This window comes from Staurois parvus, unplaced genomic scaffold (assembly GCF_062004578.1).
Source record: "Staurois parvus isolate SC_StPar_1 unplaced genomic scaffold, SC_StPar_1.0 ptg000239l, whole genome shotgun sequence".
Taxonomy (NCBI): Eukaryota; Metazoa; Chordata; class Amphibia; order Anura; family Ranidae; genus Staurois; species Staurois parvus.
This window is the reverse complement of record NW_028318035.1, coordinates 127,910-155,861: the sequence shown is the minus strand read 5'-3', so window position 1 is coordinate 155,861 and position 27,952 is coordinate 127,910. Positions and strand designations below refer to the sequence as shown.

Below are 27,952 nucleotides of genomic sequence, written 5' to 3'. Positions count from 1 at the left end.
CTGCCCTCCCAACTGTTGGTGACTCTTTGGTTCCAGTATTAGTTACCAACTTGAGAGACCCAGAATGCCTACACTTGGATAGATGCTGTTGGGATAAATTAATAAGCCCCAACATTTTGGTTCTGTATTTAGAATGACTGTACCAGATCATGGAAATAACATATCACAGTAGTTCATGCTACAATCCTACACAAAGACATACTCTCACTGCATTGTGAGAACACAGTATTCACACTGGTAGAAAGACAAGGGCTCTTACCATGGTGGAGCCAGGTGCAGCCAGCTTGAGGGCTTGCTTCTTCAGTTCTGCCAGTTTGGCTTGACAATATGGGCACCATTCTCCAACCCCAGGCCCCTCTGTGTATCCCAGCTCTGATAGAGAGGCTGCCCCAGCCCCCTCGGGAGGGGGACGACTGCCCTGCAGAGCTTCATCCGCAGACTGCAACCTTTTCCTGGGTGCTGGAACCTCCCTGCCTGGGAACCTGTCTGCAACCTGGAGGAGAGAAATACAAAGCAGTCAGGCACAAGCAAAAAATATAATGATAGCAAATCAAAATACGGGTTGATTAATAGGAAGTCTTTGTATATCTATGGAATTACAAGTCCCAGCATGACTGACAGGGCTTCAGAATATTCCTGCCCTTACAATGCCAACTGCTTCCAATTTGCAGGGATATCGTCAGATCAAGGAACATTTGTCCCAAGTTTTTGAACCAGAGTAAATGAATAGGAACCTTATACTGCCTTCCAGGTCCAACCAGCATTTCCTTTTTCTCTTTAAAACAATGTTTAAAGACTACTGCTAAACCCTTTAATTTCAGAGCTGTGAAGGGGAATATTGCAAATTGTAAACTTTTAGGTCAATATCATCTGAGACTAGAAAACCAAAACAAAAAGGCACATGGTTGGGCATTAACTTTCGGCATACAAATACATTTTACTGACATAAATACATGCAATAAAGTCTGCTATGAGTGACAAGAAAATGTAATAAGAGTAAAGTGTGACTAAATTACAGACACACAGAAGAAATAGCTAGCCTAATGTTTCAGAACTAGATTCTGACAAAGTTGCCTAGCGTCTAGGCTGAAAAGCAAAAATAAACTTTTGAAGAAGAAATCAAAACTTTTGCTTCTTACCAGCCGCATTTGATTGGTATATGCAGTCCTGTCCAGCACAGGAATCATAGCTGCTCAATCCTTAGCTGTGCTAAACTAGTCTTACTGGGTCAGTCCATGGATGGGAGGACAAAGCCTGATCCACATAACCAGAACTTTCAGGACGTCTCCAAACTATCTCTCTCTGGTGTTTACAATGTGCCCAGCACGTTCTAAGTGATTTCCCCATCCATGATCTCTCTTTTCAGGAGGAAAAAAAAAAACTTTACAAATTGTAGGTATGAGCTGGAGGGTCAGGAAAGGAGGAGCCTCTTGTGTGCTGCTCAGGACAGACTAATCAGGAGGGAGGCTGTGAAACTCCATCAGCAGCAGGGAGGGGGGGAAAAAAGAGGGAGGGAGGGGGATGCAGATTATAGTCATGATATTTTACATTCCCACAGTAATGCAGGTCCAGCACAAGAGCAGGAGGGGATGCCCCTGTGCTGGTGACACCATGCCCCGACTTGCAATTTACTTTAGAACAAGTTAAGTGTAAACAATGGATGAAGACAGCAGGGGCCAGTCTGTATTGACTTTGTATATCTGATGCGTGTAGAACTGTTCTAAAGTATTTTGTATTTCAAGTGCAGTAGGACTAATGGATAAGACTGACCATTTTTGGCCACCGTGTCTATTATGACTCAAGACATCCGCCAACCAACAGCCTTTGGGGGGAAACCATTGCACAGGTTAGAATCTCTCTCTATTGTTCTTTCCCAGTATTAGTGGCATCAACGGATGGTTCTCGCACTATGGTACTGCTCCCCCAACCCTCCGCATTGGTGTAAATTGTCAGTAAGATCAACTAGAATAAGCAGGGTTGAGGGTGTCCTAAAAGCAGTCAGATTGCGCATGTATATCGAAGTACTCAGTGTCTATGACAGTCTCTTGCAAACTTTTTGGTGGAACCCTAAAATAATTTTGAAGTCGCAGGGAACTTCTGCCAAAAAAAATACACACACACACACATATATATATATATATATATATATATATCCTGCAGGTTGCTGAAAGGTATAAATCAGTGGTCTCCTAACTGTGGCCTGTGGATGGATGTGGCATTATTCCTCCCTTTAATACGCATGATGGGGCACGATTTCTCCCTTTAATACCAATGATGGGGCACTATTCCTCCCATTGATACCAATTATGGAGCACTATTCCTCTCACACCAATGATGGGGCACTATTGCTCCCACTGACACCAATGATGGGGCACTATTCCTCCCAATGATATCAATTATGAGACACTATTCCTCCCATTGATACCAACTATGGGGCACTATTCCTCCCACTTCCACCAATGATGGGGCACTATTCCTCCCACTGACACCAAAGATGGGGCACTATTCCTCCCACTGACACCAATCATAGGGCACTATTCCTCCCACTGACACCAATCATAGGGCACTATTCCTCCCACTGACTACCATGTCTGGGAAATTGTTTACTCCCACCGACACTGGGGCTTTACTGCTCCAAATAGCCACAGTCTGTCTCCCCCCCCCCCAAGTCTAAAGCACAGTAAATTGGTTATTTGATTGAATCATTTGGAGAACCCTGGTCTAAATAAAAGAATACCTAGCAAACCTAGAATATCTGACACCCAGAACCAATTAGTTTATAACACACGCCTCTGATTCCTCATGTATTGAATTGCATTGCAACTGTACTGTCTTCTCTTCATTTTGTAAAGTGCTACACAAACTGTTAGCACTATAGAAATCCTGAATAATAATAAAATACATGAATTATGACCAGAAAAAAAAAAAAAACACTAGCTGTCAGTGGAAAAGTGTCCCCTTGCCTTAGTGGTCTGTGAGCAAATGCCTCTTGCATTGGTGGTTGGTGAACACATGTCGCCTTATATTGGTGGTCTGTGGTGACATATCCCCTTACATTGGTGGTCTGTGGAGACATATACTCTTACATTGTTGGTCAGTGAAGACCTATCCTCTTACATTTGTGGCCTGTGGAGACATACCCCTTTATATTAGTGGTCAGTGGAAACATACCCCTTTACATTGGTGGTCAGTGGAGACATACTCCCTTACATTGGTGGACAGTGGAGACATATCACCTTACATTGGTGGTCTATGGAACCATACCCCTTTACACTGGTGGGCAGTGGAGACATACCCCTTTAAACTGGTGGCCAATGAAGACATACCCACCTACATTGGTGGTCAGTGGAGATATACCCCCTTACATTGATGGCAAGTGGAGAAAATGTTTACGAGCTGGTAATCAGTGTATAAATGACCCCTTACATTGGTAAAATGTATTGCATACTTCACACAGAATGTAAGGCTTTCTCTGATTGGAGGAGGAGTGGCTGTGATGTTCATCTGCCCCTCCACCAACCACAGGATGCCTTTCATTCTGTGAAAGGAATGAAAAATGTTTACTGAATGGATGAGATGCTGAGCGAATGCCCCATTGTGATCTGTATACCTCAACCAGATCTGTTTCAGCACCAAAAGTTCTAATTCAGCACCTACTAAAAAAAATAGTTTTTCACGAGAAACTCTGAAAAACAATGTGTTATATATATATATATATACATACACACACACACACACACACACACACACACACACACACACAGAGTTAGGTCCATATATATTTGGACACAGACACAATTTCACAATTTTACTTTTTTCAGGTATTTACCAAAACATATTTAAGCTATAGTTATATAATGGTTATGGACTGAACGTGCACACTCTTGGGTTTAATTAGAGAGTATGTACATCCAAATTGGGGAAAGGGTTTAGGAATTGCAGCTCTTAAGAGTAGCCATCCCCAGTTTTTCAAGGGTCCAAAAGTAATTGGACAATTGAATTAAAAGCTGTTTCATGGCCAGGTGTTGGCTACTCCATTATTTCTTCATCAATTAAACAGGTAAAAGGTCTGGAGTTGATTCTAATTGTGGTATTTGCATTTGCTGCAAACCTACATCATGCGTTCAAAGGAGCTGTCCATACAAGTAAAACAGGCCATTGTAAGGCTTCAAAAATGACACAAATCCATCAGAAAGATAGCAGCAACATTAGGAGTGGCCAAATCAACAGTTTGGTACATTCTGATGAAAGCATAATGCACTGGTGAGCTCAGCAACATAACAAGACATGGACATCCATGGAAGACAACATTGGTGGATGATCGCAGGATCCTCTCTATGGTAAAGAAAAACCCATTCACAACATCCAGACAAGTGAATGACACTCTCCAGGAGGTGGGTGTATCATTGTCAAAGTCTACAATCAAGAGAACAAATACAGAGGGTTTACCACAAGGTGTAAACCATTCATAAGCCTGAAGAATAGAAAAGCCAGATTATACTTTGCCAAAAAACATCTAAAAAAGCCAGACCAGTTCTGAAAAAGCATTCTTTGGATGGATGAAACTAAGATTAATCTGTACCAGAATGACGGGAAGAAAAAAGTGTGGAGAAGGCTTGGAACAGCTCATGATCTAAAGCACACAACGTCATCTGTAAAACATGGTGGAGGCAGTGTGATGGCATGGACATGCATGGCTTCCAGTGACACTGGATCATTGGTGTTTATTGATGATGTGACAGAAGACAGAAGCAGCCGGATGAATTCTGCAGTATTTAGAGATATACTGTCAGCCCAGATTCAGCCAAATGCAGCAAAGTTGATTGGACGGCACTTCACAGTACAGATGGACAATGATCCAAAACACACTGCAAAAGCAACCCAGGAGCTTTTGAAGGAAAAGAAGTGGAATATTCTGCAATGGCCGAGTCAATCACCTGATATCAACCCAAATGAGCATGCATTTCACTTGCTGAAGGCAAAACCAAAGGCAGAAAGACCCACAAACAAAGAACAACTGAAGACAGCTCCAGTTAGAGCCTGGCAAAGCATGAGAAAGAAGGAAACCCACTCTTTGGTAATGTCCATGGGTTCCAGACTTCAGGCAGTCATTGCCAGTAAAGAATTCTCAACAAAATATTAAAAATGAACATTTTATTTATGATTTTATTAATTTGTCCAATTACATTTGAGCCCCTGAAAATGCAGGGACTGTTTATAAAAATGGTTCCAGTTCCTAAAATTTGTACTTGATATTTATGTTCAACCCCTTGAATTAAAGCTGAAAGTCTGCACTTCAAATTAATTTGGATTGTTTCATTTGAATTTATTCTGGTGGCATACAGAGCCAAAAGTATAAAAATTGTGCCTGTGTCCAATATATATATATATATATATATATATATATATATATATATATATATATATATATGTGTATATCTAAAGATGACATTAACCCTTACATAGAACTAGTGACATTACTGGCTTCAGATAATACACAGAGATTAAACAAGTCCTCCTACATAAGTTGTACCTGATTATCTACAGTATTCACTTCTCTATGTTCATTCAAATGGCTGCATTTATAAAGCTTGTCTGAGACTTCAGAAAAAAATGGGGCGTAGAGCTGAAATTACATTCTGCAGAGCTCAGTGAGGAGATGTCTTAGAGCTGATTAGAGGGAAGAGACACACCCTTTCACACAGCACACAGGAACAGAGCTACGGCTGTCAAGCTGCTGGAGGTCCCTCTCCTGTCACCAATTTTCTCTTGGCATCAGGAAAAACGGTCGGAATTGACTCATGCTGATAGCAGAAGAACGAAGCAGACAGAAATGACACTTAGTGCTCTTAACAGAGATAAGTACACACTATAGAAGGATATGCTTTGTTCATATTTCAGGTCTAAGGTTTACAACCACTTTAAATAAGGAACTTAATATATGCATTATTTAGTTTGTTCCAGTCTTGACATTTCTTTAAAACTACAGTTCTTTTTTTTTCTTTTTAAATAGAGTCTAGCATGATAAACTTGAATTGGCCATATAGTAAATATAGTCTATAGAATTAGCCCTGTCTAGTGTAAATCTAACTTCTGTTCTTAATATTAGGTAACTTGAGACTGAACGCTCTATGCACTCCTTCCATCTACAGGAGTCCTCTTGAATTTCATTATTTTGCTTTTAGGAAGAAGAAGATATTTCAGACGCTACTCTGATTGCTGGTGGGGTAAATTTCAGAGGGGGGCATCTGGGATTGTTAAGATAAAGCAAATAAGCTAGACAACAGCTGAGCCCAGCTGAGCAATATGGACATCTTGGAGCCTATGTAGCCACCCATGCAAATAGATATTTCATATCACATTGAGCAAGGCCCTTGCATTAGCTTGTTGTCTTTCTTCGGTCTGTCTCCAGCAACTCATCTCCACAAAGTAATGTGTTATTCTCAAGAAACAGACCAGTTAGAGCAAGCAAGGCTAGCTGTCAAACACTGAGAGCGACTGATTACTCAGCTAATCCCCAGGAAGACGGGATGTGAGCATGTTTGAAAAGCTCAAAGATTTACTGGACAACAGCTAAACCTATTCAGTAAACAGACAGTTACGGTGCTCGACTCCTCTAAATTGTATCCTTATAATGGTTGGTTCTGCAGAGACTAGCTGGATGCAGACAGCTCAAAACGTCTTATAGGGTCAATATATTGCTGATATTTTATGGATGGGTTCAGGTGGGCTATAATACCCAATGGCTTCTGGTACATCTCCAGTGGGGAGAATCTCAAATCTCTTGCAATTGTGACATCCCTCTTAATGTTGGTAGTGTGACAACTTGGGGGTTGCTTAGCTCTATGGCATTGCTTCACAGTGAGTTTACTCCACATCAGAGGTGTCTTTTCAGGGCTTTTTCTGCCAACTTTTATTTTAAACAGCAAAGAAAAGTTCAACAAAAGACATCAGTTGCCCACACAGGGGTTTCCACCATCAAAACAAACAAAACAGTATTCAGGCTCCTGGTTCTCTTTGGCAATCCTGCCGCTTAAGCTTAGTACCTTGGTCCTTCTGACCGTCTAACACAATGCTGTACCTCTGAAAGCTTGTCTCTTTTCCTGCAGCTCTCTACTGCTACATCTTTCAGGTTTGGGCCTGTCTGTGTCCTGGTGCAGACATGCAACACTCTACTCCGTTGCAGACACACACTCTGACCAGGAGCCATCTTTAAGGAGGGGCAAAAGGGGCAGCTGCCCTGGGCCCAGTCATTGCTGTGGGGCCCAAAACAGATGCCCCATACTTGCCAACTGTCCTGGTTTCTCTTGTCCCTCAAAGACTTCATTCTGCACTGTCCAGATGTGAAGTGCTGTCACTTATGCTGCTCAGCTCTGCCCTATTACCATGTACAGATTACTCCCATGTGCAGAACATGTCAGCAATTGCATGAAAATAACCGGCATTCATATGTAAATAGTGATGGCATTCATATGTAAATATTGGCAGCAATATGGCATTCATATGTAAATAGCAGCAGCATTCATATGCTTATTATACACCCCTGAGATCCAGCCACCATCACCTCTGCTGAATGCTGCCCACTGGGGAGGTAAAAGGGCATGCTCAAAAGTCCTGCCTGCAACTGTGGTCATTTTGAGCCAACCATCAGCCTGTTGTACAAATGTAAGCAAAGTGTGCTTACACAAAAGGAATTACAGTTTGGGGTACACAAGTGAGCAAGAAGGGGATGCACAGAGGTAAGGAAGGTGGGTGCAAAGATGAGCAGAGGAGGCATACAGAGTTAGGATGGGGGGGGGGTTGGAGTGGAGAGGATGGGGGAGGTTTGGGGTGCAGAGGTTTGCAGGGAAATTTAGGATGCAAAAGGTATACTGACAGGGTGGATAAACATTTATGTCACATGTTGGGCAGCCCATTAATTTCAATTGGCTGATCTATGCGCTATAAATGCGGGGAAAAAGTCCCTGATCTTTTTTCAAAATCTCTCTGAAGTACACAGCCTCACCTTCTCAGTCCATGGTTTGCAGGCAGTGAGGAAATGATGTGCTGTAACCTCTAGCAACCAATCAGTGAGCTTTAATGATGTGCTGTAACCTCTAGCAATCAATAAGTGGTAATGATGCACAGTAACCAACAGCAACCAATCAGTGAGCAATAATGATGTGTAGTAACCTCTAGTAACCAATCAGTGAGCAGTAATGATGTGCAGTAACCTCTAGCAGCCAATCAGTGACCATTTATTATGTGCAGTAACCTCTAGCAGCCAATCAATGAGCAGTAAGGATGTACAGTAACCTCTAGCAACCAGTGAGCAGTAATGATGTGCAGTAACCTCTAACAAAAAAATCAGCAAACAGATATCATATGCTGTAACTGCTAGCAACTAATCAGTGAGCCATAATGTGTGCTGTAACCTCTAGCAACCAATCACAATAGCTACAGTAAACGGACTTTGAGTCTAGCTGCTATTTATTGTATATCTCAGAGCAGGTCTCTGCTCACAGCATGCTGCCTCCTGCATAACAGAGGTAAATCAGTTTTTAAAAGGATAAGATAACAGTAATGATACATGCAGGTGAAAAGTTACTAACAATGGTTATAATACATTAGCAAAAGAAATCTCAGAAGCTGAAAACCCCAAATGTAACAAATTTTGCAAATGTGATACAAGTTATGTATAGTGATATATGTACCAGGGCTTACTTCTTACTACTACTAAGTAGGTTGAATCAATTCCTGGTTTTTAACATTGCTTAGGTACTCCAGAAACAGTTTCTCCCCTCCAGAGTTCTTGGCTTTGCCCTTCAATGTCATTACTTTCCGTTTGCAGATTTAATGTCAAGCAGGGAGCCGTTTACAATAACCGTTGCAGTTCTGCCCACAGAGACCTCACTCCTGAACTCCAAGAGATTTTTAAGAAGTATATGAGTGACTGAATCTGTCATTACCTAGCCACAGTTGAACATTACATAGTTAGTCAGGTTAAAAGAAGGAGTCAAGTCCATCTGGATCAACCAAAAGGAAAAAACTGAAAAACAAAAAAATACATTGAAAACCAACACATGCAGAACCCTATACCCACAGTTGATCTGGAGGAAGGCAAAAAAATCCCTTGAAGCATGGTCCAATTTTCTCCAGTGGGAAAAAAAATTCCTTTCTGATCCCCTCGTGCAGGACCTGGAAGCAAGTGGAGGTCACTGGAGCAGTGATGTCTACTTTAGTGATTTCCATTTTCCAGGGGCATTGGCCAGGTATACAGTACATAGTTACATTGGCCAGGTATACAGTACATAGTTACATTGGTCCAAGCTGGACCAATGTAACTGTGTATAAAATATCCATATCTGGAATTCCTCTTTAAATCTCTTTGCTATAAGTTACAGGAGGTAGTGTATCACCCTCTCTCTTGGAGTATTCAACAAAACCTAAACAAAGGAGCCCAGTTCAAGTGTCGCCAATTGTCAGTTTTGACTCAGAAAGTCATAGCTCAATTCCAATTTCTCTAAGCAAACCCACATCATAACCTTAGAGGAGCGGCAGAATATCCCTTCCAGGAAATTTAGCCCTGTTTGCCCTGGTGTCCATTATCATCAGGACAGCAAGCAATGGATAATACAAGATTTATATTTGTCATCAGAACAGGAGTGGGACACCTATTCCAGTGACATCGTTGGACAGACCTACTCTTACTTTTCTGCCACCCGTCTTGCACCTGTATACTATTCACTTGCAAATGTTAAAGTTCTGTTAAGACCACTTTCAAACTTTTGAATGTTTAATTCATTTGCCCGCCAGAATCAATCTTTCTCTGGAGATGAGCATGCATGGTACTCATCCCCAAGCCCCAATGTCTACCAGTAGTGTTTTCTTCTTGGACTTATGGGTGAAACAATTAGTGTTGTTCTTTCACACAGGAAACTAACTTATATAGCTTGCTGTGTCCCTACCTGGTAGATATAAAGACATGCACTATAAGTAGGCTTCTACAGATTCGAGTTGATAGCCACTGGGAGGACTGTTTGGTGTGACTGGCTGTACAAATCTAACAGGGGGGCTGATCTGTTATTGCAAATATAACTGTTAAGACACAGGGAAGAACATGTGAGGCATAACAGATCATAAAGGACATAAAATATCATGGGGTTTATTTACTAAAGCTGGAGAGTCCAAAATCAGACTCCCTTCTGCATAGAAACCAATCAGCTTCTAACCTCAGCTTGTTCAATGAAGCTTTGGCAATGAAACCTGGAAGCTGATTGGTTTCTATGCAGAAGGGAGTCTGATTTTGGACTCTCCAGCTTTAGTAAATAAACCCCCATACGTCAATACATAAATATTAAACACATAATTTTGTAATGAGCTGCGCAAGCTGTTGGCGCTATATAAATCCTGTATAATAATAACAACATACAACCAAACTCCTGGTTTCAGTTTTCCAGCGTGTTAGAAAATGAAATATTACATTTAAACTGGTCAGAAAAGGAAATGAATCACAGCACTTCTGGACTGTAGCAACTATTTCTATTTGTTGAACATTAGCAGGGACACCTCTCATATGTTTTTGTGCTTTTCAATGCACTGTATGTCAGAGGTTATGCTGCTATTATTCAATAAAGAAGAAAAGTTGCTGTAGACCATAGTACAGCGATTCATTTACTTTTCTGATTTGCTGGAGTGCCATGAGCCAAACCAGCATGTGGGAACTTAAATGTGATATGGAAGATATGTATATCGCTCAAGGGAAGTGGCTCATCAAACAAGTTGCTATGAATTGCAGGGGAAATTAATTCAGCAGATTCAAAAACCTGTCCTGATGGTGCTGTGATCTTGGGGGATTATTAGCTCAGTGGTAGTAGCAATTTTAGTGAGATCCTGCCAGTCTGAAGTTTGTTTTAGGGCTTGTCAATCCACTTTTATTAAACAAGAAAGTAAAAGTTTAACAGAAGACCTGCCCACACAGGCGATTTTACCATCAAAAGAAGTAACACAAAAATAATGCCAAGCCACCTAGCTCCCTCTTCAGCAGTGTTGCTGCAATTTTTTCACTGGTCCCTCAGACCGTCTCAGCTCTCCTGGCTCACCCAGGGTTACAGCACCCTGCTGCATGGGCCCACTCTTGGCCTCTCAATATGGGATCTCCTGGCTCTCTCACTATTCTGAGACCTCCAGATTCCTTTAATCCCCTGGACTCACCTATTTGTCCAGGCTCTTCCAGTCTCCCGGACTTGATTACCTGCCTTGACCCTCTCAGACTCATGGACATGGAATCTCTCCACCAGCATGCAGTGCTATCTTCTAAGTAGAGCACCTCTCCCAATGGAAGCCCACACCTGTCCCGACAGGAGTTTGCCTCTTTCCTGCATGGAGCACTCGCCCATCTCCTGAAGAGATTCTTGAGCTATGAACAGGCCTCACTCATAATGAGTGTGCACACCTACATCCCCATACAGCCTGCAGGTCTCCAGTAAAACCTTGACACGGGATTGGAGGCTTTTTCCCACACAAAACTCTTTAAAGCTTCTGGACTCCAGGCCCTGATCCAGGATTACAAAACCCAGAAAAAACTGAAAACCTTGTCTCCTCTGCTCAGACACAACACTCCAGAGCCCTTCAAGCTCTATCTTTGGAACCCAATGTGTTGTCTGTCATCTCTCGCAGAGTGGCAGGGCCTAGCACTGCCACTTCACTTATAATCAGTGACCCCCATTTACATAAACATTTGGGATAATCCTGGCGTCCACACTTTGACCTGGCCTTGGAGATCTATGGGAACATTTATATGAAACTACTAATCCCTTGATGTATAATATTATTAGCTTTGCCTGGTTAGATTCTTGCATGCTGACCTAATTGTCTTACTTTCCATTTTGATGGTAGCAGAACAAGGCTGTGACATTAAAGAGGAGTTCCACCCATTTTTTAAAGTGCCTCCATTTACATTGTATCTGTATTGTAAAGCACGATTTGGATAAACTTTTTTTTCACATTATAAATACCTTTAAATCAAGTTTCAGGACTGCAGTTTTGGTCCCGAGAGCCTAGGCGATTATGTGTTAAGGCGAATCGCAAAGTTTCCTGGGATGTCGGGTCCTGTATCCCAGGAGTACTTTGGGTTCCTGGTGACTGACTATCACGGTACTTTGAAACAGGAAATGATGCGAATGGGAGGAGTTTGGCGACATTTTACCGGAGTCCTGTGTGGAGAACTTCCGCCGTTCCTGGCATTGTTATGGCACCCTGTAGTATAGTAACGCCGAGCAGTGTCAGTACTGCACAGGCTCGAGATGGAGTGGTGCATGCTGGGATAGCCAGCAGCACCAACTCCAGGAAGTAAAGACTTGCGGGCTTCAAATGCCCACAGCCATCATGGCGACTGTCTGCTTCCAAGATCCAGGTAAACTTTAACATATTTAAAGTAACTGCAAGGCTATAACTAATAACTATATCCAATTGTAAATGTTAACGGAAAGGCAATCCTGGGTATGCTTTTAAAAAAAATTTCTTCTGGGGACTGGAGCTCCGCTTTAACCCGATTTCACTGTTCTCACTTTAAACACGGGCTCCACTTAGTTGATGTTATCATTGCAAGAACTTTGCACTATAACAAATGGAATAATGTAAACCTAACGTATGTGACACATCATGACAGCATTGTACACTAAACTGAAACAATGTAAGAACTTGTTTAATTTTTAAAGTAGAACTATAGGCAAAACTTTTTTTTTTTTTTGCTTTTTGGATAGAGTGAGGTTTATAATCCCCTTCAGATTTTTTTTCACCATCTGTGTCCCATTGCAGAGATTTTCCATCACTTCCTGTCCCATAGTAAAACAGGAAGGGAGTGGAAATCCCAGTCAATTAAGGGGACCCCAACGTTACCAGAACTAGTGTCCCCATCAGAAGATTTCCCCTCGGTTACTTTTCTGGAGACAACCCAAAATTTGGATTTTCTTTTACTTTCATTTTCAATGACAATGGTATTGTAATGAACCACCTGGCGGGACCTCTAGCAACCCACAGGATAGGATTCCCCGGAGCGCGAAGTCTAAGTCCCAGTCTGCTTGTTCACCAGGGCCCCTGATGGTGGGGATAGACTTGGAGCAGACCGAGACCAGGTCGCGGCCCCTGAGTACACCCACCTGTGATAGAGGGGTCCGCCAGAGGTATCTGGAAGATGAGAGCCTGATGTGAAGAGGCGGATGGGCCCGAGCAGGATGGATGGATGAGCAGAAGCGTGGTCAGACAGGCCGAGTCGGTAACCGTGGGAGCAGCGAGGTACAAGGTAGCGGGCAGAGAATAGTCGGGTCACACACCGGGTCAGTAACAGAAGATCAGATCCAATGGGGGGCATCCAAGAGAGAGGTCAGGCAAGCCAGGGGTCAAAGCAAGAGAATACAGCACAGTCAGGGACAATCCGGGTCAGCAACGATCAAATAGCAAGGAGTACAGGAGCAGGAACACAGGATAGACCAAACGACAATCAGTGTCAGTGCAGGGTGGATTTAAATACCGCGCCTTGCGCTGTCATTGGTGCCAGGCGTGCGCCCGCGGCCCCGAGTGCGCATGCACGAGTTCCGTCTCTACCATGGCCGGCCAGGACCTAGTGCACACCAGCGCGAGCTGGCACACTGCGCCTGCGCCGAGCCACAAGCTGCGGTGGCCCCAACAGAGGTATACAGGACAAATACAGAGGGTGAATTTCCCTAACGGGGGGGGGGGCAAAGACAGCAATAAAAACTGACAGGTGTTCTAATCCCTCTGCACTCTATCCAAAAAAAAAGGATTTACCTTTACTTATACTTTAAGTTCTTGTTAAATAAATCAGCAGTGGGTAACAAACATTTGGCACCTGCAGTTTCATTTTAGGATTTGCTAGAAAAAAAAAAAAAGTGTTGCTATATCCAATCAGTGATTGCTGAAAATCCACAAAGACATGACATTAGGCACATGTAAATAATTATGGCCTTTGGTCTGGGATCCACCTCTGTTGTCAATCATATTTTTTTGCAATCATTACACAAGGAGTCTTATTCTGGAAGCAGCATGCTACAGCAATACAGATCACAAAAAGAAAAAGATATGGGACAATCATGATTTTTGATGTACAGAGAATCTTGTAACTCTTCTAAAAAGTCCCGGCTTCAACTTCTATCTAACAACATACAGAATTCACAAACAAATATCCAGAAATGATCACACAAAGGAACTACAGAGAAAACTGTAATCAGAAGTTGAAAATTGTGAAGCTTGGTGCTGCCCCCTTGAGACCTGCTGTGTTAACTGCTACCGTGCAGGAATAATAAATATGATACAGCATTTCCAAAACGGACAGACCAAGGGGTAGGCAGAAGAGGCGGAGACTTTGGGCCACTCTTTTCCTAATGATTAAATGCCTATAAGAGAAATGTGTTCTAAGAATAAGAAGGCTACCATACCTGACCTTTCTTTAGCAAATTCTGATCATTCCTTTCCTTTTCCCCCCACTGGCTTAAACGTTTCAATGCGGCATTGCAGCTTTATGGATGCTTGGCCGCACTCTGCAGTCTGCTAGCCCAGAGGGAGGTTGGATCAATCATGAACAAACAACTGCCCTCTCACGTCTGTGGGCAGCTTTAGGGCAATGTGCTTCCCTAGACAGTAGATACATAGAAGATTGTAGATTAACAGATTTTGGCTAAACTGGACCTAGAGGGGTGGGGAGGGGTTAATTGTAAGCACTTCGTAATTGCACTTTATGAATTAAAGATGACATTGATCAATACTTCATTGGTATTTAAAACCTTCCTAATATTTGCCAATTTACTGTACAATGATACCACTGTATGCAATGTAACAGTCTGTTCAACATTCTTCTTTTTAGGATAAAGTGAAAGCTAGTATAGCATATTCCATATAATAAAAATGATCACTTTTTCTCTTCTTGTAAAGACATTTCTATCCAAAAGTGGTTTCATTTCAAATAGCAGTGTATGGTTATGAAAAGCTTTCTCTACTTTGTGATCCAGTGCCAGTATCTGGACCATCACCGCCATCTACTGTACATGGTTAGGAATGGCACCTTTATTCCCTCTGGTACCCCTGTATGCTGTTATGCTCAGTGATTTTGTCTCATGCTAATGGAGGATGACAGCCTGCAGTTTAACCCCAAGGAGAAGAACCTTTTCATGGTGCACTTTCCAATGAAAATCACACATTCATCTGATGTAGATAAAATGTTAAAGTATTCTATATATGTAACAAAATTTCAACTATGTTGGGAAAACATAAAGTGCTTTAAAAATTCAGAGTCTTTTATACAAACGTGTCAAAAAGACCCATTACAGAGTACATTAAGAGTTAAACAAAATGTTGAACTAGTCTGACTAGATATGGCTTTGTTGGTTGACAGAGCTACTGACAAGCTGGCATCCATTAAGACAGCAAACCGAATGTGGGCCCAGGCAGAACAGGTGGTCCAGTACAGGCTAGCGCTTTGTTATCTCAGACGCAACGATATTTTAAAAATAAAAATGCAAGTTTAAAAATAAAGAAAATACAATCAATGCATGTCTTTCAGGGTTCCACCAAAGGCTTTGGTATTATATGCTGAAGTTTTATTACCAATGACAGTAGTAGGATGGCCTTGGTAGAGGTCGTATAGCTCAATAGTTCTAGTTTTAACACCAAACCTCGCAGTTTAGAATTAGATTTCAAATGTCTGGCTTTGTAACTCAAAACAAAGACAGAAAAATCTATCCAAAAAAGGTTATCCGCCCATTATGCCATAGCACTGCAGCCAGTGTAAACCAATCCCAGCATGCTCTATGGATGAAACACTGGGACTGGTAACAAAACAGCAGCTATGCTCTTTTCTGTTTAGTATTTATCCCAGTTTATCTTGGGTTATCACACGATTTTCACATGGGGGAGATTTAATATAAGCGGAGCACTCAGAATTCGGTGCAGCTGGAAGCTGATTGGTTTCTCTGTGGAGCTGCACCAAATTTTGCACACTCCAGTTTTAGTACACACCCCCATACAGTTTTGGACATGACCACCTGCAAGTTTCAAGGAGGTGTCATTGCATTCATGTTAAAAGGTTAGCACTTACAGCCATTAGTGGATCATACACCCACAGATGTTGCAACAATCAGATCTAAACTTTGGGTGTCAGAAGTTGGGTATTTTATGTTGTGCCCACTTTTAAGGAGATTATGCACAAAAAATACCGATTGGATTTAATGCACATTTTGGTCAAGAGCATCCCAGAACCACAAACAGTTTTTTTAGGTCATAAATATTGCAATATTTAAAAAAAAAAAAAAAGACTATATTATTTTGCAAGTCTGTCTCTCTGTCCATTATTGGACAACACATAATGAAGAGTCTTAACATAAAATGCATACCTGAAGAATCAAGGGCCTACCTCACAAACATTTGCTTGGGCCAGGACAATTTTAGGAAGTATGCACATGGAACAATATCTCACATATAAATGTTCCTTCAAAATGCCCAGATTATTTTTTTCTGAGCTTTTACTCTTTTTTTGCTGAAAATACACTTTGGGGTTGATTTACTAAAAGCAAAAAGACTGTGCATTCTGCTCCAGAGCTTAGTAAATGAAGGGAAGCTCTGCTGACTTCCATCATCCAATCATGTACAAGCAAAAATGCAGTTTTTTTCTATTTTCCTTGCATGTGATTGGGTAGTCAGAGCTTCACTTTGCAAAAAATACCCAATCACATGCAAGGAAAATTGATGATTGGATGATGGAAGTCAGCAGAGCTTCTCCTCATTTACTAAGCATTGGGGCAACTGCTCTTGCAGAGTTCACAGTTTATTTGCCTTTAGTAAATCCACTCCAGTGTGAGCACAGTGAGGTATAAAACAATTTTATAGAACAAATTCATAAAGCCAATCATCAAAGTGCACAAACTTGAGCATGGATGATATTGGATATATTGGTAGCACAACTGTTCTTATTAACAATGGGATGAGCAATATGTTGTTTCCAAAATTGGTGACAGAAATCAAATCTCTATGGGCACTCTCAGTGCTGTTCCATTGTTAAATTTAAATGCCTTATAGGCCATAACCATGTTGTAATATGCTCTGGTCATGGCACAATTAACCAGCCCAGCATGGGCTCTGGATGGCGCATGTAGCTGCGAGGCCCAAAGCCTGTACAGCCTGTGCAGATTTGTCATACAGATTTAATCCAGCTCAGTGGGACAGCGATGGCTCCACACATTACATGGTCTGTTGAAGCCATTACATTTGGTTTCCCCCCTTGATACTCTCACTATAAATAATACACCTGTGCTATTTTAAAAGTGGCATTGTCTGTCCCTTTGTGCGCAAGTTTTGATTAGCATGCATTATTCAGGAGCTTGGCTTCCTCTGGGAGCTCCCAGGAATGTGGATCTGTCATTTCTGGGGGGTGTGAGGGGTGATTATCTATACAGTGAGGGGAAAAAAAACATCCCTGTATAAACAGAATGAGAAAAACATGTGCTCCAGTCATATGTGCAGTCGTCTAAATCTGGCGGAACGCTGTGCATGCACACTCCTTAATGGTCAACCTTGGGGCAGATTGCGTAGCCCTGCTGTCACTCTGTGGGACCTGTGTATGCGTCTCTGGTTTAAAGATTTTAAAAAGAGATAATGAGACACTCCAGCATGGCTCTAGTAATGCCCTAAAGGCCAGCACAGCGTTGAAGGGGTTAGCCAGAGCTATTAAAATTTAATCTGTTTTACATCTAATACATCTCTTCTTCTGCTTCACTTCTCCTGAGCTGAGTGCATGGACGAGGCACCAGCGCAGCATGGCCATTCAGCGCCCCCAGTGGAGAGTTAAGTGCCTGCAGCCTCAAGGCGGTATTAGAGGCAGATTGTAGTCACAGGAGCTCAGTCTGCAACCAGACTGTGAGCTGTGAGGGTGTACCAGTGGGTGGAAATGTACACGGCATCATCTCTTGATACTGGTTTATTCAGCGGAGTAGGACAAAGAGCAAATGACGATTTTTAGGATGCAGTAACCCATAGCAACCAGATTTCAATTTACTACCACACTATTTTCATTTCCATAACTAAGCCAACTGGACTAACTTTAAAGTGGAACTTTAGTGAAAAAAAAAATGAACAGGCAATGTCTCTTCTACAGTAAAATTTGCTACCGGCCTGTCTGCATGCACAGTTTATTGTACAAATTTGGCATCTTTTCGGCCATCATCTCGGCCTGACCAATCAAAGATCGGAACCCAGAAGGTAGCCGAACGATGCATCGCTGGAGTGGAGGCAAGTATAGCTCTGCATTAATAACAACCACCCTTAATGCATGCATATATACAATCCCATTACAATCCCATGTACTGGCTTAGCGTTCATAGTTCATGTAAATATAGCACAGCCTCCTAAAACCACCCAGAATCATATATTGGGCAATACTTTACCCATAAATAACATAAAAGTCATTTTTTATTACAGATATGGGTGAAAACATACAAAAGAACAAAAATGACCAACTATTTTTCCAAATATGCTGGTTTATAGACCTACTACGGTCTAAAGATTGGTCAGTTTAGCCAAAAGCAGCCGGCCCTCTGGAGTTTTAGATTTCATCAGTGCACAATATGGGAATATGGATGTCTACAGTTTTTTCTTGGAACCCTATGGCCTATGTCACTAAAATCCCAGAATGTTGAAACTTACATGGGACTTTTAGGGATGGGGAAGGGTATGCAACAAGGAGGGGAGAGGTTTGACATGGCAAAGGAGCACAGACAAGATAGGAGCTGATGCCTGATATCAACCTTCAGCGAGTATTCTAAAGTAAACATAGACAAAGCCTTCCAGCTTCCTGTACAACATACAACTTAGATACAATTGTGGAAAAGATGTAGAATGTAACAAATTCATAACTTTACACAAACACAGTCTATCTGCAATCTAAGGGGATTCTTTAGCTCTTCCATGCCCTCGTTCCCCCAGGATAATCAACAATAAAAAGAAAAAGGAAGAAAAAGTTCAGGGAAATGCAGCTGCTGATTGATGGAGAGGGAAAGGCCCTGGCCACCTCCCTGTAGGTATCAACTGTCAGACTTTCATCCCCACATTATTAACTCTTGGCAGGCGTCAGTTCCTCTGCAGGGGCGGCAGCAGCACAGGTCCCCAAAGGAGGCAGAGCTGTGCGCTCTATTTGCCACAAGCCTGCTAGGCTGTAACAACTTCTTTAAATATTTCATATGATAGACTTAATGCTGGAGTGAGATCACTCCTCCACCGCCAGCATCAGGTATAATATGTAATGGTGCTTTTATTAACATGATGACATGCGCAGAGGACTACGAGCCCCCAAATACCCTGGGCTTTGGCTTACAGGCACTTGCAGTCCCATAGCCACACCTTAGAACAGGACAGTGAGCTGCTGGTGACCTACAACTGCCAAAATGCCATTGTGCAATGCTGGGACTTGTAGTTCCACAACCCTGGCTCATCCAATGGCCATCTGTATACAATTCATGTAATCACAGGTGACCCAACTTATTATCATGGTGGTCTTAAACTATGAAAATGCAAATAAAAAAACAGATTTTTCATTTGAAAGCCAGTCATTATTACAGAGCGCTAGCCATGGCTCTATCTCCATCACCTTTTTTGTGTTAGAAATAAATAATTTACTGTTACACCTCATCTATTCAACCTTTGTCTTTTTTTTTTTTTATCAAAATGTTTGTAAATCCTAACTGCTAATCAGGTCCATCTGAATGTGTCTTAAAAGCTGAGAAAGTTGCAGTTTTCAGAATTACTCAATTTATAAAGGAGGAAACCTTTGCAGGTAATGTTACAATGTATCACATCACATTTTCAGTGCCATGCAATCTTTATTCAATACAGGTATTTATTATCAACAATTTATACAAAGTTTTACATATATTTTTTACATTTACATTAGTCCCTGCCTTCAAGGAGCTTACAACCTAAGGTCCCTACCTCACATGCATACATACACATACCAGTAGCCAATTAGCCAACAAGCATGTCTTTGGAGTGTTGGAGGAAACCCACCCAAACACAGGAAGAACATGCAGGTAGTGTCATGGTTGGGATTCCAGCAAATGACTCTAGTACTAACCATTAAGCCACTGTGCATTTTCAAAGACACATTACCAATGACACAATGAAAGCCATCTATGCATGTATGGTGTGTAAAAAGCAGCAGGTGTTCCAGCGTTTAAAAAAAAGGCCGGAGCACGTGCTGAGAAGCTGCCGTCAGCAACATCAAAAGGGGAGCAGAGAGCCTCATGAGAACCCGAGCCACTGGCGTCAGATGCGGAGTTAGAGATATGTCGGCTAGCACTGTGTGCTGTCCATGGTGCTGACATCCCAGTGTTCTGTCCATGGTGCTGAACCCACCAATGTGATGCCCATGATGGTGAACCCCCAATGTGTTGTCCGTGGTGGTGAACCCACCAATGTGATGTCTATGATGGTGAACCCCCAATGTGCTGCACCCCAGTGTGTTTCCCATGGTGGTAAACCTTTAACGCGTTGTCCATGATGGTGAACGCCCAGTGTGCTGCTCATGGTTCAGAGCCCCCATTGTGCTGTTGTTGGGGTGAACCTAAGTGCACGGTGCTGACCCACCACCCCATGGGTGATGAGCATGACAGTGAACCCCCAGTGTGCTCTCCATATTGCTGAATTCCCAACCTACAGCCTACTGCCCATGATGGTGAACCCCAATGTGCTGTCCATGATGATGAACCTCCAGTGAGCTATCCATTGTGCTGAACCCACACCGTCAGTCTACTGTCAATGATGGTGAACCCCAAATGTGATGTCCATGGTGGTTACCCCCCCCCCCCCGGCCCCCTCCCACACACACCACCACTACCTCTTTCTTGTGCTGTTCATGATACTGAACCCCTAGCGTACTGTCCATGGTGGCGAACCTCTAGTGTTCTGTTCAAAGTTCTGAACCCCCAGAGTGTTGTCCATGGTGGAGAACCCCCAGAGTGTTGTCCATGGCGGAGAACCCCCAGAGTGTTGTCCATGGTGATGAGCCCCCAGAGTGCTGTCCATGGTGATGAGCCCCCAGAGTGCTGTCCATGGTGATGAGCCCCCAGAGTGCTGTCCATGGTGGAGAACCCCCAGAGTGTTGTCCATGGTGGAGAACCCCCAGAATGCTGTCCATGGTGATGAACCCCCAGAGTGCTGTCCATTGTGATGAGCCCCCAGAGTGCTGTCCATGGTGATGAGCCCCCAGAGTGCTGTGCATAGTGGCATAACTGGAGAGTGTTGTCCATGGTGGTGAACCCCCAGCATGCTGACTCCCCCACCCAGCGCAGGTTACAGGTTGCTGCCACAACAGAACAATAAGAAGCAGTGAAAAGTCCAGGGACTTACCTTTCCTCTCCTCCTCAGCAGGTGGCTGGTAAATCCAAAAATGATCTCAGAGTCCAAGCACAGAGCCCCCAGCTCCAGCAGGCTGGGGTTCTTCCTCTCCGGGGCCCCCGATTCTGGGGAATTCTCACAAGCCATAGTTGGGGGGAGGGTCGGTGAGCCGAATCCAGCTCCCCGGAGCGGTGCAGGGAAGTGGTTATCCCTCCATCCTGAGCTGCGAGCCGGCGATGTGTTCTGTCCAATGAAGAAAAGAAAGGAGAAAGCCCAGAGCACACCTATGTGAGTGAGCTCAGTGTGTGCGCACCACTCCCCTCAGTGTCCCATCACCAGACCGGCCGGAGCCCCCATCCATCAGCAGTGAGGAGCGAATGCCATCCCTCCATGTGATCTTCCCATCATCAACTCCTGGCAGCGCTCACCGACGCCACCTCTACAGCAGCGCTCCGCTCCTTGCATAGAGGACGCATGCCATGCGCTGGGGGAGCCCGGCTCTGCCACAGGAGCATGGAGGCAGAGGCAGGCAGGCAGGCACACCTGAGGAATGGAATAGCACTTTAAATGTGTGTGCACAGCTCAGCACATGGCATCCCAGGTGGGGAGGTGGGCAGGAGGAGTAGTGAGCTGGCTCTGGGTAGGGTGGCTGGAGCTGGGCTGAGCCTGTGCGGAGGGTTGCCTTCCCTGCATAGCGTGCCTGGGCTCACTGATGTGCCGGGACTCCCACACTCACAGCACTGCTCTGCTAATAGCTGCCTGTCAGCTCTCAGCTGAAGAGCCAATCCCAGCAGGGCTGTCCTCAGGCTCTGACGTCACACCAGCAGCTAACCCTACTGGCAGAGCTTCCATTGTAAGCCCTGCACATTCCCTGCCAGGCATCAGTCACTGCTGTCCCTGTTATCTGCCCCCACCCACCCCTATCAGCCCACTGACACCTTCATCTCTGCCTGCTCCACCACTACAACTGGGGGATAATGGCAATCAGATGTGCAGCATGCTGGCAGAGGTCATCTGCACCTCATCTGCTGCTCTTCATGGCAAGTCCACCCAAAACTAAAAGGTGCAGTTTTAGGTGGACAAATTTAAAACCCAACTCCAAGAAACTTGAAAATCATGCCTTGCGGTACAGCTGTGCCCACAACCTGCCTGAGCTATCCAATCTATTTATATCTAAACAAGAATTGTACTACAAAGGCTGCGTTCACATTTGGCGATCACTGCAATTCCAAATCCCAACACTTGCGTTTGGGAGCCATTAAGGATTAATGGCGCCCAAACGCACGTTCCAGCATTCTGCAGTGATTTGGAATGGCAGCAATCACCAAATGTGAATGCAGTCACAGTAGTACAAAGGCCTGCTTGATTGGTTGAGGTACAAATAGACTGGATAGTTTATATACTTTTGTGGGCACAGCCCTACTGCAAGGCAGGATTTTCAGGTTTCTTGGAGTTGGGTTTTAAATTTAGCCACCGCTACCTAAAACCGCACCTTTAGTTTTCGGTGGACTTGTTCCATGAAGAGCAACAAAAAATAAAAATCGCGATTGGAAATGCTCATTTCCACTATGCGCGGGCTGAATGGTCTTAGGTTGACCATACAGTATGCAATCTGTATAATCACTGCTAGATCTGCCAACAACATTGTGGGGTTGTGCTTAGCCATACACTAGTTGAAAAATCATTTGAACGTGTTTTCGAAAAACAAACACACTGCCATGAGAGTAAGCAATATTACCATCATGTAATGACTGCGTTTCTTACAATAAATCATTCAGTGGACATAAAGGAATTCGTTTTTTTTTTCTTTTGTTACATATGCCAAGCATGAACAGTTTGATTTTTAACAGGTGAGAAATGCATTAACTGTTCAATTTATGGTCCGTTCAGCAGATGTTTTCCAAACATTTCCTTTGATTTGTTTGGCTCAAAAACTTCAAAACCAATTTTTTCTATTTGTGCCCATTAACTGAAAACAAAAGAACTGTCAGGTTTTCGAACAATTTTTCGTCTAGTGTATGGGCACCATAAGGGCCTGCATGATTCAATACAAACTGAATGCATTGTCAAGTGTGTCATCCTATTACAAAGTTTTGGTAAATCTAATGGTGGCCATACACACTTTAATAATCGAGCAATTTCTTTTCTGATCGTTCTCTTCCAATAGGAATAATTGATCTACAGTCAACAACCCATTAGGTCGATATGCCACAGTCAGGGAAGTGGAGCTCAATCGATAGTTAAGATACAATTGTAACTTCTGATTGTAAATTTTTGGTCACGTCTGTGTTTCCACCATGTAATCTTATAATCTAATCAATGAAAATACAGTTGTATTCCTAAACAAAGTATCTCAGTGCTGATGATTGAGTCAAAATGATTGATATTATTCTGCCCTGGCCAATCAGCTCTGTTTGATCAAATCAAATCTAAATAGTCTAAAATCGATTGGAAGGGAAGTTATATTCGTTTGTCTGCGGCAGGGCGCTCAGCTGCAGATTTCCTGCCAGATACAGAAGTCATCATAGACATTATAATGTGGCCATGTAATCCTTGTACAATCAACTTTAGATTTACCAAAACTATGCAATGAGAACCTCAATAATCTATCAACTCTATTTTATCAGGAAGGATTAGTACTACTTATTGGTGCCCACACACTATACCAGGGGTAGGCAATCTTAAAGAAGTGGAGATCTACCTGAACAACATGGGAGAAGTCAAAGATCACTGGGCCCAGTGTTGCCCAGTGTGGCCTCCTCACACCTGATTTAAACCTCTAATGTACTACTACTAATGCTGTACTACAGTGTTGCCTGTTGCACTTGTGAATGAGCCCTTGGTTGCATTTGGCAGTGGCACCCCTAGAGCTCGTTCACACGTAAAGTTAGGTTATAAAATCCTACCGATGAGCCGTGGTTTGCTGCTCCCTTCTGGGTTGCATGACAAACAGCTACCCTGCTCCATAGTGAACACAGGGGGTTGCTCACTCGGCACAGGCAGCATTCACATTTTTCTCAATGAATACAAAGCATTTTCAGTTTTGACAAGGTGGAGAAAGTGATGTCATCCCCCTGCCTCTCTACCTCATCAAATCAGAGAAGGCTTTGCAGTCATTGATAAAAATGGAAGGTGTTCTCTGAATGGGATCTATGCCAAGCCAGCGACCTGGAAGATAGCAGTGATCCCTGTAGTAGTCAAAACTACTACAGTGATGTCACTACCGCAGAGATCGGTTAGGTTAGGCATATGCATTTGCAAAAGCCATTCCTGAAATTTGTCTTCAAAGCAATAGACTATTATTCCATATAAAGGAAATATCATCACCACCTGTCAATCTGATAATGTATGGCTGATTTCTATCAGTTGAGCATTTTTTCATACCTATATTTACATCTTAAAGGAAACCTGTACAAATATGGAAGCTGCCTTTCCCAAAAATGCTAGTTGGCTGGTTGTCTCAGGTTTGGATATTTTGGGATCACTTACCTGGAATGAGTATGCTGCCACTGAAATCATACACATTTCCAGGCCACTGACTGAAAACATGGTTTCAGCACTATGGAGACATCCATGCAATTTCATAGTCCCTACGCAATAAGCAGATGCTGTACGTTGAAGGAACCCTGTTGATATACTAATTTCTCCCAGGAAAGACAGAGGTACCTGTACCTATCAAGTGTAAATACTTACCTCTCCTGTAGCCTGCCCTGCCGAACTCTTTTCCATTCATAGGAAACCTGCTGGGAAACCATTAATTAATAAATCATTTTGTCACACAATTGTGTCTTGCAGTCCCATATATAGTAGCACTCAACCTGTAAGAGAAAGGGGCAGGACTGTGAGCCAATCAGGAGTGCTGTGTACAAAAGCACTTACAAGGAACGTTCTGATAGATGGACAATGCAGTAGGAAGTCCTCATTAGTCTGTGGCTGCTCTCTGGGCACTTTCACATTGATCTGCTGCAAAAATGTGGCAAAAACTCATGTGTTTTTGCCGCATTTTTACCGTGCTTCTGTTGCACTTATGGTGTGTTTTTTAAAGGACATATGACTTAAAGACTGCACCAAGAACACATTTCAGGTGCGCTTTTGAGGCATTTTCCATTGATTTCAAAGGGGAGGTGAATTTTTGGTGCTTTTTTTTTTAACTGAACAAACATGCTTCAACAATGCTGCAAGCAGGATTTTTTACACCGCAATGGAATCACAGTGCCTCAGTGTGAAAACATACATAAATCTATATAGGAAAGCTTTTTTTCAAGAGCTCTTCTTTTGCTTTTTTTAAACACGAAAGCACTTCAAAAACTCCTCAGTGTGAAAGGGCCCTTACTGTCCAGTCATCCATAGTCCACTGCATTCCTTCTACAGTCTATAATGAATAGAGAAAGTGGTGTTATCTACAGGGCTTTTGCTGTGTGTCAGAGCTGTGTAAATCTTAGGACTGGATGGACAGAAATACAACTCATTTGGCAAGTAAAACAGATCCATATATACATATTTCAAATGGGTATGTAGCAGTTTGCCTGGAGTTCAGATTTAAAGCAGTTGAAACAGAAGACAAAGCAAACAAAGATTTAGAGAGCAATTATGTATTCTACAGGCAGTGGGGATTTACACAGTATTTCATATACACCTGGCACATCTAACTAGAAGACATAAGATCTACATGTGCAAATAGAGTTGTAAGGAATGAAATCTAACTGCTGCATTCTTCACTTATGGCACAGTTCCACCTCATATGATTCCACAGAAAATAATCCGATATGCAGAGTATTCTTTCCTCTGTAGCATTACAGCAACAGCACAGATAAATTAAAGGAAAGCCGTATCATTGGTGTTCAGTTTACGAGTGGACTGGTGCCACTAACTCTTAAATAAACAGTGAAAAACCTGCTAAACCCATGTACATCCATCTGTTCCACTTCTGTGTTGTTAAATGGATTGTTAATTTGTGCCTAATGAATCCTCTTAGCTCACAGTATCTCTATAAATGTAGTACAAAACACCTTGTTAAGGCTTGCTGACTATATATATACACAAGGTCACTTCAGCTTTATTAATAAGACAATAAGCAGTGAGCAAAGTGCAGTTAAACTTGGTAACCAATCAGAAACCACCTTCCATCAATTGGACAGCTGCAAGCTCAAGAAAAGTGACATCTGATTGATTATTTTAGGTTAAAAGGAACTTGTCATTAGAGAACAATGGATGCTTTCATTGCTAACTTTTTCTGAAAATGTTAATTGCCTGGCTATCATGATTATGCTTCAACTTAAGCTGGCCACAGATGGGTAGTTTTTATTTTTTTTGTCATTCAGCCAGCCAGATTCCTCCATCCACACAAAAGAGGTGGATGGTGGAATTTCCTCAGCTGGGATATTGTATTCTGACAACAGGATGCCTCCACTGTCAGAATACACTGAGGAGCAGCTGCACCCAATGATCCGCTTCTGTTGAGGAGGGATAGCCACATACCGATTGAAATTTGGCCTGCTCTGTTGAACCTACTGAACTGACCAAATTTTGATTCATCTATGGCCAGCTTTACATTTGTTGAGTAACTGACACAATACAAGTAAGCAGATAAGAATATATTATTGGATACTTCTTCTGCACCAGTTATTCAAACTTTTAAAGCAAAAGGGCTACAGTATGAGCCAGGCAAACTAGCATTTCCAGACAGAAGTCAGTAATGACAGGTTTACGCTAAGCTATGTGGATCAATAAATGCATGCAATGCTCCCCATTTCTCCTCAAAGATGCAGATAGGGGTACACTTTTTTTTACATTAGTTTCCCTCTCTACATCATTGTAGGCAGGTCCAGGGTGCAATGGTGAGGAGGGGTGTATGATTACCCTGCACTCACAGTATATCCTCAGTCTTCTGGGTTGAATTATACAAACGTCATTTAACATGGACAATTGAGGACACTAAGGCCATCTAGTGGCAAAAAGGAATTACTGTAAGAGTTTGCACTAGAGAGAAAGTGAGTATTGTAGTTGCAGCTCCTTTTTAATTTTAAAAACCTGCTGAGAGTACATTTAAAGAGTATGTAACCCAACATTTCATATTCCTGATAAGTGTCTGCAGTACCATGTGCTTATATGAAAAAATATCCTGGTCTCTTTGTATAGCTTCCTCTGTGTGAAATCCAGGGTGTTTCTGCCAGTCCCTCTCCTTCCCTTTTAAAACCTGACCACACTAAGAAGGTGAACACACCATGGTCAGTTCTCTAGCTGTGCTGGGTATTCAGCCTGCTCTCATCCTATGATCATACTTGTCCTAACAGCCCCCCCCCCCCACAGCCATTCACTGGGGAGTTCAGTGTTCTGATGTTTCTCCTCCCCCAGCTCTTATGCAGCTACGAACAGAAGGAATGTGGTCACTTGTAAAAAAGGAGAAAAAAGTATTTATAATTTTGTTTATATCTATGCACAAATTTTTTGCCTTTCATTTATATTTTAAAGTGAGTAGGTTGTTTTACAAGGTAAGGGTTTACATATACTTAAAAAAAACTCCATACCCACAACTTACTTACTATACAATAAAGGAACAGCAACAGACTGATAAGTT

The 27,952-nt window shown here is 42.6% G+C and overlaps 1 protein-coding gene across 3 annotated transcripts in view; it reads right to left on the bottom strand.

Annotated features, from left to right (window-relative positions):
- The window catches only part of KIF26A (kinesin family member 26A), a 213,236-nt gene extending 191,115 nt beyond the window's left edge, over window positions 1–22,121 (bottom strand). For 2 of the 3 annotated variants that reach the window (XM_089680288.1, XM_089680291.1), the window contains exons 1-2: window positions 21,388–22,121; window positions 260–493 (exon numbers count right to left, since the gene is read on the bottom strand). In XM_089680288.1, coding sequence (XP_089536414.1) covers window positions 260–493; window positions 21,388–21,522 — 369 coding nt within the window. In that variant the 5' untranslated portion in view covers window positions 21,523–22,121. Of the gene's footprint in view, window positions 1–259; window positions 494–1,139; window positions 1,382–21,387 lie in introns of those variants that run through there. The other variant, XM_089680289.1, reaches the window with a different exon arrangement.
- Between the last annotated feature and the right edge of the window lie 5,831 nt (window positions 22,122–27,952).